The following is a 16,157-nucleotide window of genomic DNA, read 5'->3' on the forward strand; positions in this document are numbered from 1 at the left end:
ATAGGTGTCGCACGGAAACAAAGCCGATCGCTCCGCTGTTCCTGGGGTCGGGGTTTCGTGAGGCTCGTGCGTAGGTAGCCCTCTGGAATTTCTCAATGTTATGCACATAATGTCTTGTATGTCGTCTCGAGGGAATCCTCATTGGGTAGGTCTTCGTTTTTCCACGCGAAATTCGCTGCATTTTCTGGATGGTGGCGCCAGAATACAAAACAAATTTAATGTTTTTCTTCCGCTTGTGGTGATTAGGAATGGATTATAAGTCAAAATACACTGCAAGGGGTGTGATGAAGGCGCCTTAGATACGTTTACTTAATTTCGGCGCAGTCGTTTGGCTCAAATTGGGCTTGAAAATATACAAATTCTTTAATTTGCAAACTTCCAAATGTCCTCACGTCAATATTCCTGGGAAATAAAAAAAAAATGATAAAGAGTCTCATGTCCACGAGCGTGACGAAAAAGTATGGCAGTCAACAAGGGACCTACTTGTGTTTTTAACGAAGTTCAAGGCATCAAGCTTGATGGTGTTGTCGCTTTTTTGCTCACTTTGGTTGAAGGCGGAGGCTGGATGAGGAGCCCATAACCCAACTTACTCCGAAATCAATCCAGAACTACACCGGTACTTGCCTGTACCCGCATTTTTAGTTTGTTGTGAGGACGAGGCCGGGAATGGGGGTGCCTGGAAAGGTGGGGCGAGCAGAGGTTGGACTACGCCAGCTCATGGCCCAGGGTCTGTTGTGAGGTATTGTTACCTGTAAGTTTATGGTAAAGAACATGCTGGGCTTAATGGTCCCCCGATCCATTATGGTGCCACTTGGGTTGAAAATATCGCAACATTCTGTGATGGCTGTCACATTTCACGCCTAATTGAAAGGTGGAACATTCCTGCTTTTTTGTCGTAGGAGCTAAATTCGCCTCCGATTCCAGGTACAACTCCTTTTTTGCCCATCCAATTCCTCATGTGGAGTGGCCTGTCATTGCCATTGCCATTTTCTTGGTCATAATACTTCACATCTTATGTTACGTGGGCTGGGTGAAAGGAAGTCTGACATAAACACTTCCAGGACGCGACCGAATCCCTCATCCGAGGTCATGCAAACCAGGTACGGTGTTGCAATACGCAACAGGCTCGAGTGTATTTTCTTCGCATGTGTTTTCATCGTGCACATGCTATCTGTATATGGCTGCTTGTCTGCTGCACACTGGAGGATCGTGCGGTCACACATTGGACACTGCCCGCCAGCTGGCCGAGCTGAACCTGGACAACTGCAAGTCGCCAACCATCGATGGTCTGACAGACAAGTTCTCCAACCTGGAGGTGCTCAGTCTGAACAGCGCCGGTCTCACCTCGCTCAAGGGCTTTCCTGCACTGCCCAAGCTGAGGAAGGTACGTTCGTCGGCACACGCGCCAACGCTGGCCCGGCGGCGGGCTGATCTCGCAGGTGGCATAGGTAGCCCCGTGGGGTCCGAGGTGTCAGGCTCAAAATGGAGATGTGTGGGGCCCCATTGGTGCCCATGAAACAGGCATATGCCACTGCCGCCACCAAGGTGAAGTGGGCTGGCAAGGTCGGCAGGCCCCTGGAGGTCATGTGAAGGTCCCGGTAGGCACTAAAGACGAAGATGTTTTGAATGGTTCTCCCGCGGGCCTGCGGCCCTCCCGGCTAGATCGGGAGCTGGCCCGCGAAAGCCAGGTGGTGCCCGTTTTAGTTCGCCCGAACGCGTCCATTCCGTCTTGTGTTCCTTGACTGGATACATGTCTGTGTTTTGGGTGATGAACACGTAATTCGCTAAACGCATGGGAGATTCTAAACAGAATGCCGTAGGTTAGATGACAGTACTGAAGACGCCAGTCGTTAGCCAATGCCGCTGAACCCATATTTGGAACGTGCTCACTCAGTTCTACTGGGCGTGGAGCAGAGACTTGAGCTTATGATTATGAAAGGACTATAGCCGAAACTGTCCGGGTTATGCTGCTATACCACTTTTGGTTCTTGTTCGTTGCATAATGAGGCATTCGCTCACTCAAGGGATTCAAAATGGATTCAAACGCTAGGATTCTTGTGCTTTGGATAATGAGGCATTCGTTCACTCAAGGGATTCAAAAGGGATTCAAACGCTAGGATTCTCGTTCTTTGTATGATGAGGCATTCGCTCACTGTATTTTCACAATTACGATGCTGGGGTCGAGCGTCCGCCGTGAACCCAGCTCATGTGGCGCTTAACTGCGACAACAATGCTGCATAAAAACCGCCCCCTTTGGGAGACCTTCATTCTCCTTTATGCTTAAGGCGGCCAAAAGTGCCAATAAAAGGTCTGCAATTTAACTTACCCTTTAACGAGCACAGCAATCTGACCCCTGAAAGCAGGTTTTCAACAACGAATCACGAACAACGGAAAGTGCAGGCCGCTTTTACACGGGGCCTCAGCTGGTATTGCCATCAACTACAGCTGCCGTTATTGCATTACCACCGTGGCGCACACGCCCCTCCCGTGCAGCATTACCGTGCTTACCGTGGTCACGTTTCCGTCAGCTGGAGGTGAGCGATAACCGGATCTCGGGCGGTTTGAACGCGCTGGCCGGCTGCACAGCGCTCAAGTCGCTCAACCTCAGCGGCAACCGCATCAAGGACCTTGAGTCGCTCAAGCCGCTGGCTGACCTTGCCAACCTGAAGAATCTCGACCTCTTCCACTGTGAGGTCACCAACCTGGAGAAGTACCGCGACGAGGTGTTCAAGATGCTGCCGTCGCTGGTCGGTCTGGACGGGTAGGTCTGGCGCCGACGAGTAATTGCGATGGGTTTCAAAGACTTGCTGAGATGCTCGGTCTACGTTTATAAGAAAAACAATGCTGTATTCTGGACAGGTCAGCAGTGTGGCGAACCGCCCTAGCAGGGTAGGAAAGAAGCAGCACAAGAAAACCCTAGTGATGCCGAAAAACTAAGGTTTAAACGTGAGAGCTCACTGTTCATATAACAACGTCGATGAATCTGGACCAATCCATGGAGCTTCCCATCTCTTGTTTGCCTCATCTCCCATAAGTGCTCGCCTCCCCCACACCCCGCCCCCGCTTAATGTGGCATCCAGGCACCCAGAAGGCCACCCGAACTAATCGCAAAATAGCAAGAGGTTGTTTTATCTGATCTCAATCTTCTCACTTACGTATGTCCTTATATTTCGTAACTTTCCACAAGATCCAGTGGCTTTTTAGAAGTTACACGTCATCATATAGCAACACTGCATGCATGTCACTGCATGTCAAGAAATTATTCTCTTCCTTTTGGGTCGTTCTGATGTTTTGTTTTGGGTAGTTAATTATGTCGTTTCATTGCATCACAGCCGCTGTTTTCCTCTGTCTGTGTCATACCTGTTGGCGCGGTGCGTGCTTTCGTAGATTGCGGAGATCGCGCGTGTCGTGACTGTGTACCCCACGTGTGCAGATTCGACAAGAACGAAGAGGAGGTTGAAGACTCGGACGATGAGATGAACGGCGTGGATGAGGAGGAGGACGGCGACGAGGAGGCCGCCGACGGTATGATTTCACACTGGCAACATCCCTGATGTATCCTGTGAGCCAAGGCTGCCGAGTGTCTAACTATCGGGTCGCTTCGCTGCCAATGCCTTGTCACTGCCTCTGTCTGTCAGAGCAGAAAGGCGGCGAAGGACATGTGGAGCAAGGGGTGTCTTGCACCCGGCGCAAAACAAACCAGGAGTCGCCCCGCACGCTCATCCATGGGCCCGCGGGTGTATCTGGCGGGTGATGGCGTCCAGGTGTGCTGGTCATTCCAAGACCTTTGCTGGAAGAAGCCGTGGATCATTGCAAGTCGGTAAACTATCGATATCCTCGTGTTTTGGGACGGCGTGCAATGATTTTGACAGCTATAACTGATAGCAGCACTTGCGCCCAAAATTCTTGATGTTCAGTAAATTGTTTGTGCTCCGCTGCTTAACAATGCTCGGTGATCATTGCATTACTACCAATTAGACTGAAGAGAAGCTGCGTGTCTTAGTCAAACAGCGGAGAGCTGCTTTTCTGGCCCGTATCCTACGGGGCAAAACAACTGGGCTGCATCGAGCACGGCAGCTGTAGCTGCACCCGCGACGGCCGGGTCAGGCGCGTCGAGTGCCGATGCATGGGCGCCAGGTACAGTCCGCTGGCGCCAGTCACTTGAGGTGGCGCTCTTGCGTTCCCATCAGCAACCCGCGAGGCAAAAATGTGTAGGCAGAACTGGGTGCTCCAAGTAAATATCATTCCGCCTTCATTTGACGGACAGGGTTTCCCTCACTTCGTTTGCTGGGTATTCTGGTGGTCCGAGATAGAAATTCCTTAAATCCTGGAGATCATTTTTCCTGGTGTCGGAAACAGTTACGAGGTACTTTTACGTCCATATTCTGACCTGAATGGCTTCATGGGGAGTATGGGTGGAATCGGGGCCCCTCTCTCCCTCACCCAACTTTTGGCAACACGGGGTTCAATCCCAGAGACACATTATCTTCCATGAGGTAGGAACAAAATGTGCGTACCTGGCTGCTGCGAGGAAGGAGCAAAATTTACATGCCTCGCCAATGTGGGGAAGGAACAGACCTTGCATATCAGGCTGCCTTGAGAAAGAAACACGATCTGTGTACATGTGCGTGCCTAGGGGTAGGGGGTGTCTGTGTCTTGCTCCTATTGTGTTCCGCAATGACCCATGTCGCGACCTGCCCCTTGGGCGGGGCAATGCGGAGAATGCGTAGGTTCGCTTTATATAATAAGTCGTTGGGGGAGGATAAGAGTTAACGTGATGTGCAGCGGTTGTACATCCCTCCACATGTATGGTATAAAAGGGTCAGATCCCCATACGCTTATTTTTTATTGTAAAAAGCTACAAAAGCGTAACGTCCCCATATGGTTCCCACTCCACCCCGATGTGAAATCCTTGTCGATATGCTGGAGCGCTTGGATGTTGGCCCACATTCACCAGTTGCACTGAAGTGTGTTGTGCGTTATTGGTGGCAAGTTCGCGCGGCTGTCACCGGGTTTCGCGTGCTATTGTGTCATCGCCCTGCAGGTGAGGAGGACGAAGACGAAGACGGCGTGGGAGGAGAGGAAGAAGATGAGGACGAGGAAGATGATGAGGAAGAAGATGATGAAGAAGAGGTGGGACTGTCGGCCATTTACAAAGACAACATCGACGACGGTGACGATGACGACTTTGACGAAGTGGCGGAAGAGGAGGAAGAAGATGATGATGTCATCGAGGAGGAGGAGGAGGCCGCCGCCGCTGCTGCTGGCGGTAAGAGTTGACAAATTATGCCTTGCCGGGATGGATGCGCGGCAGGGTTTGCCATGTGCTATTGCGAGAGCCTCTCCGGGTCAGTGGGTGAATGAGTGCGTCTGTTCAAGTCACGTTTCCGGAACCACCTAAGTACTGTAAAGAAACTGGAATCGCGGTTGGCCTTATGCATTCATGGGGTATATTTGCAGAAAAGTGTCCCAGGTCATTTCAGGTCACCAAGCAGTGATATCATCCCCAAGGCTTGCAGCCAGAAAACAGCTTTTTGTATGGACAGAGCTTGCCTGCGGGACAGGAAAACGAATATTTCACGTAAAATCGTGCTGTATATTTTCATAAATGACGTCAGACAGTGGCTTAGCATGACCTGAGCTAGATTTGTTCAAACGTAACATATGCATCATCAAATACTGCGAATGCTGCGGCAAAGCACTCCGTTTTATCGTGGCTTTGAAAGGACTAGTGGTGTAGCCCCACACCTCTGCAGCTTCAGCTGCGTGGGATGGGGCAGGTGACATTGGTTCTTGCCCGATGGTTGTGAATTTGTGTATTCGTTTCACACCTTTGTATTGTAATACTATTTGTCAATGCATATGACGTCTATTGCATGCGCATGACCTTCCATATCGAGCGGGCACCAACGTAATTTCAGTCGTATTCGGCGGCCCATTGGCGTAAATTCTTTGACGGAGGGAACCATGCGTATGTAGTTGCGTTGTGGCTCAGTGATCAGAGCCTTCCCTGCGACGGACAAAACTATTGTGAATGTTTCTGTCTGGAGGATCTAGTTTGTGCCTTGATTTTTTGTGGAGTTCTGTCGACTGGTAAATGCCATATTTTCCCCTCGAATTAAGTCGCATGCGTCAGATTGGACTTCCATACATCGCTATGTTGCTTGAAAACCGTGCCAGATCGAGCAGCTACCATGCACACGTCTTAGAACGATTTTGGCCTGTGAAGAGGCGACCTGAGCTGCGTGCGCGGGCTGCACAGTTCCCCTAGTTCAAATAAGACTCCATCAAGTCTCTCTGGACCCTTGGGTAAGTGTGAGTGTACTTCGGGCTGCGAGCTCCCTTCTCATTGTAAGCGCCTTTGCATTATCACTGATCGGTTGCACTGCTTTCAGACTCGAACAGGGGCAAAAAGCGCAAACACGAGGAGGAAGAAGAGGCCTAGAGGCACCGCCAGCTCCGATTCATGAATCACCCATATTTTCACGAGGCGCCGCCGGCGCCTGCGCGCGCACGCGCTCCATCGTCGCACGAGCCTCGGGGAGGGGAGTGTCCGGGCGGGCCGGCGCTCGGCCGGGCCTGGCGCGTTCGGCGCGTTTGGTCATTTTACAATGTTGCGCTTGTTATGGTTCACCGTGTACATAGGTCTAGTGTGAATAGCTGTGGTCGGCGCGGGGGACGCCGGGTTGTCGGCCGCCCCGTTTGTTTTTACTCGGCGCCGCGGCCGGACGCTCGGCGAGCGGGCGGCCGCGCGGCCGGCGAGAGGCCGGGCGAGCCGGGCGGCGCACGCGGCCCGTCCAAATTCGTCAGGGCGCCAGTGGTGTCGCGTGAGTCTCGTGTTATGATGCCGTGATCGCCGGACAGCTCGCCCTTCACATCGCGTGGCCATTCGTCAATGTACAATAAATATTTTGTAGTCCGGAGCGTGTGGTATTGCTGCCGCGTGGCTGGGGCTGGGACGCCGCTCGACCCGTCGCCCCTGCATGGCTCGCGGGTGGACAGGCGTCGCGAGAGGTGCGGAAATGTGGTCAGCAAAGGTGGCTGTGCGGTTAGATAATGAACACGCACACGCACGCGTGACAGTGCCACGGGAGCGGTACCGTCAGCAGAGCTGACTACACTACACGACCACCGAAGGCAACAAAGATTATAGTCCGCCTATGCTCTCCCGTCGAAGCGCCTGTCGTGCAATGCAACACCCGCTGCGACCACCAGCATCAGCTCTGCCACAAGCTCCCAGCGCCGCGGGACACGTCCGGATGCAGGGCGAACAGCGGCAGCCCGGCTCGCCGTCCCGCCCGTCCCGCCAGCTGGGGTCGGGCTAGCCGCTCCGACGCGTGTCTTCCCCGGCGCCCGACGGCGGCTGGGCTGCTACCCCGGGTCGGCTTCCGCTGGTGCAGCGGCGGGACTCCTCCCCGGCCGACTACCGCCGCTTCAGCGACTCTGCGGTCTGCCGCTGCTCCCGATAGACAGGCCCACTCTCCAGCAGGAGGGAGCGATCATGTGGTTCGCCGTCTTTGGGCATGGCGATGGCCCATGTTTATGGTCCCATCACGCAAGGGTGCCGCATTGCAAACGAAACCTCCGTAACTTGCGGTTTGACATTCATTAGAATCTGGAGATGATCCGATGTGGGTGCGTGATAATTGTCGGAATAAAAAATTGATAAAACAACTGCTGATCTGTCCGCCCACCCATTCGTGGACTACACGCGATCATTTCGCCACATCGGAGGTGGCGACAGATGCGAGAACTATTGCTTCGATTTCTGCCACCAGGTGGCTTAAGATGTCTCCGTACTGATGTCTCCGTGGCCGTGCTGATGTTCTGACTGCACTTGGTTCGGGAAAACAGCTAATTACGTCATAGAATACGCTCGGTCTCAAAAGGCTAGACGAGAAGACCGAACTCTGAGCCGTCTTTGACGTGGCTGTTTGGTGATCGCTAATGCCCCGTCGTCCTTCGCCGCTTAAGGGTTTCCTCATAGTCCGAACGATTGCTGAGCTCTAGATATCCTCAGCGTCCAGTGAAACCATTGAGTGTTTCAGGACTGAGGCTATCTTTAGCCTTGGATTCTTGTACTATCAGACTCATTGCCTCGAGGTCCCGGAGTATGTTAAGGCCTCTGACTGTTTCGGGCCTCCTTAATTTCTAAAGACCCTTTGCCACCCCTGGGTCCCGAGGACATGTTCATGCTGTGTTTACACACCCATACCATTGATTGTTTGGCCCGAATTCGTCTCAGGGGTCTCCCTACGTTCTGACATGTTTTTATTTGTGCATGGGCCGCCTTTGCCGTTTTGGTCCCGTGGCCAAGGATGGACACTTGACATCATACCGGGGACCTTGACAGTCACCATGATGCCCTGCTCGACCCGGCGGTGGTCGAAAACACCAATCAGCAACATTCGAAAGTTCTTTGATGAGTCATGAATGTACCGCCAAAGGCTCTGCACCCATGTTCGGCGCTTTGGTAGTATTAGGGCCATTGATAACCCAAAATCCCCTGAATCGCAAGGTCTTTGCTGATCTTCAGCCCTTTTACCGATCCAGAAATTATGAAGTTGCTGACATTAATAACGCATTAGAATTCGTCATATTCCTGCACCATGGCCCCTAAGTGCTAATACGGCCAGTGCAGTCGCTGGCGCTCCCTGAAAGGGCGTGGCAACGTGCGACGCGCTCCCATTAATTATAAATACATTATAATAAGTTCTGGCCCGCAAGGGCACAAAGACATTCCCTGTAATAATGCCCGCGTGAAACCATAGCTTTATGCCTTCAACAAAGGCTCCGAGGACAGGCTGCCCCCAGCCAGTCTCAAGGTCACTGGAGTGCCGATGACAAGTTCTGTACCCGCCCCAATGCACGGACCAGCACGACGCTTCGCCGGAGCCAACACTCCGCCACGCTGCCGACTCGGGCAAGAGCACACACACCACGACACACCACGGAGGCTTCACAGCATTGATCGGAGGGTCGAAGTTCAGATTTTTCCAAGACAAGTGCATCTTGTTGTCTCCTGGTGGTTTTAACGGCCTTTTGGTGATTTCAGTTCCAAGTTGGAGCACCGTGGAAAAAGGGGTTGGGAACGAGACAAACAGGGGGGGGGGGGGGCGAAGGCTCCACCGAAGAGCTGCAGAGCTCAACCCAGGACTACACGGATATTCATTGCCGGGTATTCCAACGGCCATCCGCAAGCTTCAGTTCGGTTCGGCCATGAGGTCCGCATCCCAAAACGTATGCAGGCACGTTGGCAAGGGTTAAGTAATGGAATGCGGTCATTGGCGAGAATAAGATTCTTGTTTTCCTTCAGTCTTACTTGTTTGATGTAATTTAACGACTTTGTCCGGATTTATGTGTTTGTTCAGGCGACGCTGTGTCTCTGCGTACCAATTCTCAGTAACTGGATAACGCACCCGCCCAACTGCGAAACGTCACGCAAACTGCATTTCACATTGCGACTTTTATGGCGGGCAACAACAGGATAATTATGTCCAGTGTTATCAGCAGCTCGAATAACATTGCACGTTGCAGTGCGCGTCAGTGTCGTGTGATTGCCGATCAATCTGAGTAAAGTGAAGAAAAACATTGTCTAGCTCTGCGCGGTTCTCTTTCAAGCCAAACGCAATTCGTAATGCGCTGATAGGGGGTATATACCAGCAGGAGCAGTGCGGCCTCCTGCCAGTCGCAGGTGCCATCTTCCCTCCAGTCGCAGCTACAGTCTCGTCTCCTTGCCAGTCGCAGCTACAGTCTCGTCTCCTGGCCAGTCGCAGCTACAGCCTCGTCCCCTCGCCAGTCGCAGCTACAGCCTCGTCTCTTCGCCAGCTGTAGCTACAGTCTCGTCTCCAAGTCAGCCGCAGCAGTCTTGTCTGTCAGCTATTGCAGTTTTCCTTCTCATCGACCGTATCATGTCTGGCGCGCTGCTGCCGCTGCTGCCGCTGTTGCTGCTGCCTGCCCTGCCGTGCAGCAGTCTGGTGCTGCGCCGCAGCGGCGGCGACAGCTCCGGCTGGCCGCTGGCCAGCCCGACCGCGAGCTCTGCGTTGCAGTGCGGTCTGCGGTGCGCCGCGCTGCCCGGCTGTGTGGAGATCGAGTTCGAGGCACCCGTCTGCCTCCTGCTGGGCTGCGAGGCCGGCTGGGTCGGCCACGGCGGTGTCTGCGTGCTGCTCAGCCGAGAGTCGACCACCTGGCTGCTGGCCGAGCAGCGCTGCGCCGCCCAGCGCGGCGGTGCCCACCTCTGCTCGCTGCTGAACGCCGCCGAGAACGCCTTCGTCGGCCAGCTGGTTCTGCAGGCCGAGCTTGGCAACGTCCATATCGGCTTCGTGCATCGCCCCGAGCTGGCGCCGCCGGGCAAGTGGCACTTCCGCTGGAGCGACGGCAGCGCCGTTGACTTCCTCGCCTGGCACGAGCGGCAGCCGGGCGGCAACCCAACGCGCACCAAGTACGCCAGTCTGAAGTCGCCCCCCAGTACCTGGGTCGTCAACAGCAGGGCGTCGGTGGAGAACGCATTCTGCTGCAAGTATCGGCCGTAAAGGCTGGAGATCTGTGAAGCCGGCGGAGTTAGGTGGGCGCCGGTGTGGTGTATCTTTTATCACGTGTCAGTAGTGCGTGATTTACGACATGCCACAAGCACAAGCTGTGCTGTTGAAAATGGCCTGCAACTATAACATCGCACTATACTGGGCGAGTCATGACCATGAGTGAAGCTTCTCGACGATTTTGTTCGCCAAAACGGGGCCGAGACAAACATTGGGGCCCAGCCCGATCAAAGAGATACAAAAATTTACCCATGGGTGCGGCAGTGGGTGTCCAACGCAATGCAAGCTTCTAGAAAAAGGAGGTGGTTCATCCTAATATCGCCTACGGTAGCCGTGTACCAATGCAATGCGAATTTAACACTGCTATTGCTAGTCCAGTCTCGCTGGTGCATGGGCTGCGGCGCTGGTCATCTGCCGTTATGTACAAGGGATAGGTGCTATGCTATTGCTAGTCCAGTCTCGCTGGTGCATGGGCTGCGGCGCTGGTCATCTGTCGTTATGTTCAAGGATAGGTGCTATGTTACGAACCTTAAACATTTAGTCACAGTGTGTAGTGAACTCATATGTTATCAACGTGTGGACAAAAAAAAAATTGCTGCTTAACGGTCTACGTTTTTATCGAGTCAGTAGTGATTTTGAAGACGGAATTACGCGAAGATGTCCATTTTAAATGGAAATTCTGGGCATTAACAAAGATTTTGCGAGACTGCGGCTCGAAAGAGACTCGCCTGGCCAGTGTCAGTATGTGTACAGTTGAATTTTTACTTGAAAGCGCTATTGTCCTTTTAAACGGTCTGGCGTACTGAAGGGGCAGTAATGCGTCATGCTAGCCCTGAGACGCATCGGCCAGTGGAGCTAGCCATGATCCAGTCCATATAAAGACTTCGTGGAAAACGTCAACCTGAGCTCCATCTGGCCGTCGACTGGCGGTCAATAGCCGTCGCTAGCGTCGGCCCCCGCTCTGATTATTTTTGTGTCTGGTACGGAGAGGTGTTCACCACGCTTGCGCCTCCGACTCAGTCCCGGGGGCATGCGAGGCCGCTGAGTTGGGCAGCGCAGGGCGCGTGCAGGGATGTGGACCTGCCGGCCGTCGCCGGCGGCGCGTCTGCCGCCCCACTGCTGCCTCTGTTGCTGCCAGACGGGCCACCACCTCCGCTCAGGTGAGACTCAGAACCGGCACACCGACACTGCGGGGCGCTCGCTGGGGGAGGGGGGGGGGAGGGGGTCAAATTTTGGGACTGCCAAGCCATCTCCGGCAGTCAACTTGCATTTATCGCTCAAAAGGCTCGCATTGCCAATCCATCGTGATTGATTTCCGCAATTTTGCAAAGTGCCTTTCGTACGAGACAAACAACACTTTATTCGCCATCGACCGAGACTTAATCATTACACATAAACGTTGAATGTCGGCCTTGACAGGAAACAAGGTTGTTTTGACGGCGTGCGCGTTGTTAGTCGTAGCGTTGGATGTTTTTGAAAAGCGATCTAAGCTAATTATACAATGAAAACGGGCCGAAAACAGGAAGAAATGACGCAGAAAGAGACACCGGCCACACTGGTCAAAGGTCACACTGTACACCAAACTTCATACAGAATTACGGTCTGCTGAAAAGACCAAGGCTTTCTCTGAGATGCAGCTCAGATGAGCAGGAAAGACCAAACACCTTACGTCCAAAGGCTGCATGTGTAGTCGGCTGGCCTTGATATCGGTGTGAACCCGAGGATGGTCAAGTCGCTTCAAGCATCCTAGGGCAGTCCTTGGTGGAATGGCATTTCTTTATATGAAAAGAAGCGGCGAAGTAAATGCGATGTAAGTCCTCGTCGGCCAGGGGATCCAATGTCTGACCGAGACACCATCTCCGTACCATTGCGGTACAGACTATCGTACCTTCACGGTACGAAGAAGCAGGCGGTACGCTGGGAGCCACGAGGCTGGAGACGGAGACTTGAGCTAAGGCACCTCCGGTCTAGTATCAGTCAATATTTTTCGACACGCATTAGGTTGTGCGCTCGGTTTCGCGAATGGCTGCTAAAGCATTTACCGCTGGCTAAAGAAAAAAAAGCATTAGCCGCGGAGCGTTCATGATTGGATGTGTAAGCCAAGACCAAAGCAATGCATACAGGTGATAAAAAGTCAGTGTTTAACGTGCACCAATGGCTTTACGGCGACCAAATTCCTTTTAGGTGACGTAGTTTAAGCACATTCCTCTAAAGGTTGGGCTCTCTCACATGTTTAACACCTGCAGACTGAACCCAATTTATCAGGAATCATTTAACAATAAGCCACTGATTTTAACTACTTCGTCAACTGCTTTCTTAAGATTTAAACTACGACACATTTTAACTGATCGTCAGTGAACGGGGTTCGTTAAAATGACACCATGTGTGTCGCACACGAATGCGTGAACAATGAAGCAGTCCAATCTCGACACAGTCATTTCATTCGCAAGTCTAATGCAAAATGACGAGCCTGCTGACAGTTATGAAACGATACGAAAATTGCACCACTAACTAAATCTAGCTGTTGTAAAGCCACCAACTGATGTCGATCAATGAGAAGACTCTTTATCTCATCTTTCTCTGCATTAATTTGACCTAGTTTTTTGCTCCAGGCCACCGGCATCCTATCACTTACGTTTTAGTAAAGCGTTGCAAAAGGCGCGATAGGGCACCCAAGCCGTTTCTGCGCCCCGAACGGTGGCCTTACTTCCTCTTCTCGCCTCGAATAACTCCGTCAGCCCTCGCCTGCTCATGACTTTTTAGCGAGTCAACATGCCTTAAGCCAGATAAAGTATTGCATGTCTTGCGGTGGTCCCGTGCGTTTTGAACAATGTTTATGCAAATAATTTCCGGCTATTTCATATGCTAATCTGGCCAGCAACCGGTCAACGGGTCACCTAAAGTTTGGCCATCTCATTGGCCCTCAATATGCTGCGAAAATAAGACTGAGTAGTTAATGATAGACTTGCCAACATTTGCTCCCGGTCTGAGGTCACCAGTGGTCAGCCTAAGATCTGGTATGAGGTAACCAGTGGTCAACATATGACCTGGTATTAAGTCACCAGAGGTCAGCCTATGACCTGCTATGCTTCTACACAGGATGGCTGCGTTGAAATACCCAATTATGAATATGGCACGGGTGCACAGCAAACATTCTAACAACAGGGCTAGAGGTGATTTCCAGACATGTCATGCAGCGTCCTTGACCTTGAGGGAACCTTATTGACACATACGGTAACACGCGCCGGATAATTTTTTTGTTCATGATTTGTCTGTTTTTTAAGCTGTTGACGTCAAAGAAATGCTTCAATCTACGTGGCGTAACATTGTTCTCGAATGGTACCTATCCTTTGCTAATGTGTAAATAACTACATCACTATCGTTTCCCTTCATGTCTTCAAAGCCATTAGATGTAATGAAACATTTCTCTGCACCGCCAATATTTAATCGTGGAAGGTCATTTTGCTATATTTTTGTCGTTAAGTATTTTGAATGCGAGATCGTGCACAAGAGTGTCACTTTGCCGATGGGGGGGGGGGGGGGGGGGGCTGAGCCAATAAAGTTAACCCACCCTGCCCCCAAATCCTGATTTCTCCCCGGACTTAGGCCCATTTTTATTAGCATATTTTATGTCAAAATTAGAATAAAAACATATTTGTTCGGTGTCAAAATTGTTTTCGTGTTGAAGGAATTGCTTCTCTCGTTTGAAGCCCATGTGATAGTAATAATACTGATTTGCAATAATGATGCCAGTTGATTGCATTACGTTTAGTTACTTTGAATATCAACGGCTCAGATACATGATGCATTACATCGGCCCAGTATTCCATTTTCTGCTCATATGCATCAGAGAGGGAGGGGCTCAGTAGAGCGTTGAGGAGGCTCAAGCCAACATTGAGGGGGAGGGTGTCAGGCCCCCGAAAGTAAGCAAGGTGACACCCCTGGTTGTACATTAATGAATTGTCACGTATGGAGCTCACAGCTTTTAGTGCATGTATTAAATATTTTATAATATCGCTGTCCAACATTTCACCATGATCCGCAATAGCGGGCAGGACATGGTTCCGTAAATACCGGATGGGCTACATCAACACACTTCTTCTTAAGTTAAATACAGCACCAGCACAATTGCGAGCGTATGTCTAGCTTTGCGCCAGGTGGCGCAACAGCTGCATTGCGCCATAATCTCATTGCGCCATAATTGCGATAAAACGCTCACACGTTGTTGGGCCGCGCAGTTCAGAAAGTCCGTACAAGGTGCAAAATGTACTCACTCGTCAGGCACCGTTAAATGGCGTTCAAGACGGCGGCGCCATCATAGCTTGTTCTCCGACAGAGATTACAGGCTCAAGCTTGGCATGAAAGGGTGTTTGCTGGGTCGTGATTGGTGGACCGCAGCGCAAGAAGCGTGGTGTCCGCTACCCTTGTTACACCAAAAGCAGCCGCATTGATGTTACGACGGGAGATACGGAGCCCTAAGTTTGTTTGAAGTTTCATGGAAAATGTCCCTGTATTATCAGGAGTGTTTCTAAATCCAGCACAGACTGTTTAAAGGGGATTTCATGAGCGTGGATGTGCGTGAGCCAACCAGTCCAGTTTGCACGTCACACATGTGTATCCGTCCTTTCATCTGCTCGCATCAGGCTGCTTGCCCATAGCCTTGTATTTTGCCTCCATGCTTGGGATACGACCAGACGACATGGACCGCTTGAATAATGGACCCGAAGTCGGCTCAGCTCGCTCCGCTCCGACCCAAACAGACGTGACTCAGTCTTCAGAAAGAAAGCGCGGCTCTCGGACCGAACTCCAGGAGTCGTGTGAACAGTTTTACCCTGCTTCGCTGTCCTCAGAATATGCCAGGCGATCATAAGCTGATGAAGATTTAGACCGACAGCCCTGGACGGGAGGGCACGGAAGCGACCCGTCTGTTGGCCGAGCATCATGACTGACGTCAACCGTCAGGCCGAACCGAAATATTTACGCTGACGTTTGACATACGTGTGCAACATCTGGACATCAGTTGTTTAAGGCTCAGAACATAAGTCATCGCTCACGGCTGTTGCCTTCCTGAAACGCGATCTTACTGACTCACGCCGAGGTATCTTCCCTTTCACAGCATTGCGGCTGTTTAAAATTATTTTCCTGACACCGCGTCACAGCTGTTTGCCGAGTGCCGTCGTCCTCCCCTCCCCAGTCCCCACAAAATGTTTTGGAGCGGGGTCCGTGTCCTACTACCCCTCCTGTGCCTCAGCTCCCGCCCCATCTCGGCACCGGCACCAGCTCCAGTTCCGGCGGCGTCTGCCGCCCGCGTGCACACGTTCACGCGGACCCCGTGCCTGACTCGGACCGACCAGGACGGCCCAGAATCGGCCGGGCCACCCTCCGACCTGACCCCGGACGGCGGCGTGACCTCGGCCTGACCCCGGCGTGACACCGACGGGGCGGCTGCCAGACAGAATCCGGTGGCGAGCGGCCGTTGGCGCCCGCCACCGGACAGGAATAGTCGGTTAGCGTTTATGTTGAGTTGCGTCGGCGCGTGGGAGCGCGGACCGAGCGCCCAGTCCCGGGACGACGCCACAGTGTGTCGCCGGCTGCGCCGAGCTCGCGCGGTGGGGTCGC

General features: G+C 52.5%; 2 protein-coding genes across 2 annotated transcripts; both read left to right on the top strand.

The window, feature by feature from the left end:
- Positions 1 to 1,162: 1,162 nt before the first annotated feature.
- LOC119098570 (acidic leucine-rich nuclear phosphoprotein 32 family member B) lies at positions 1,163 to 6,923 on the top strand. Its single transcript, XM_037221536.1, has 5 exons — positions 1,163 to 1,384; positions 2,529 to 2,761; positions 3,434 to 3,525; positions 5,045 to 5,269; positions 6,396 to 6,923. Exons 1-5 carry the CDS (start codon positions 1,178 to 1,180, stop codon positions 6,443 to 6,445), a joined length of 807 nt encoding a protein of 268 aa, XP_037077431.1. The 5' UTR covers positions 1,163 to 1,177; the 3' UTR covers positions 6,446 to 6,923.
- A 706-nt stretch (positions 6,924 to 7,629) lies between these two features.
- LOC119098346 (snaclec coagulation factor IX/factor X-binding protein subunit A-like) lies at positions 7,630 to 10,532 on the top strand. The gene is made up of 2 exons (XM_037221267.1): positions 7,630 to 7,635; positions 10,050 to 10,532. Exons 1-2 carry the CDS (start codon positions 7,630 to 7,632, stop codon positions 10,530 to 10,532), a joined length of 489 nt encoding a protein of 162 aa, XP_037077162.1.
- The last annotated feature ends 5,625 nt before the right edge of the window (positions 10,533 to 16,157 follow it).

The sequence above is a fragment of the Pollicipes pollicipes genome, unplaced genomic scaffold, assembly GCF_011947565.3.
Source record: "Pollicipes pollicipes isolate AB1234 unplaced genomic scaffold, Ppol_2.1 Scaffold_4740;HRSCAF=5597_pilon_pilon_pilon, whole genome shotgun sequence".
In the NCBI taxonomy this organism is placed as follows: Eukaryota; Metazoa; Arthropoda; class Thecostraca; order Pollicipedomorpha; family Pollicipedidae; genus Pollicipes; species Pollicipes pollicipes.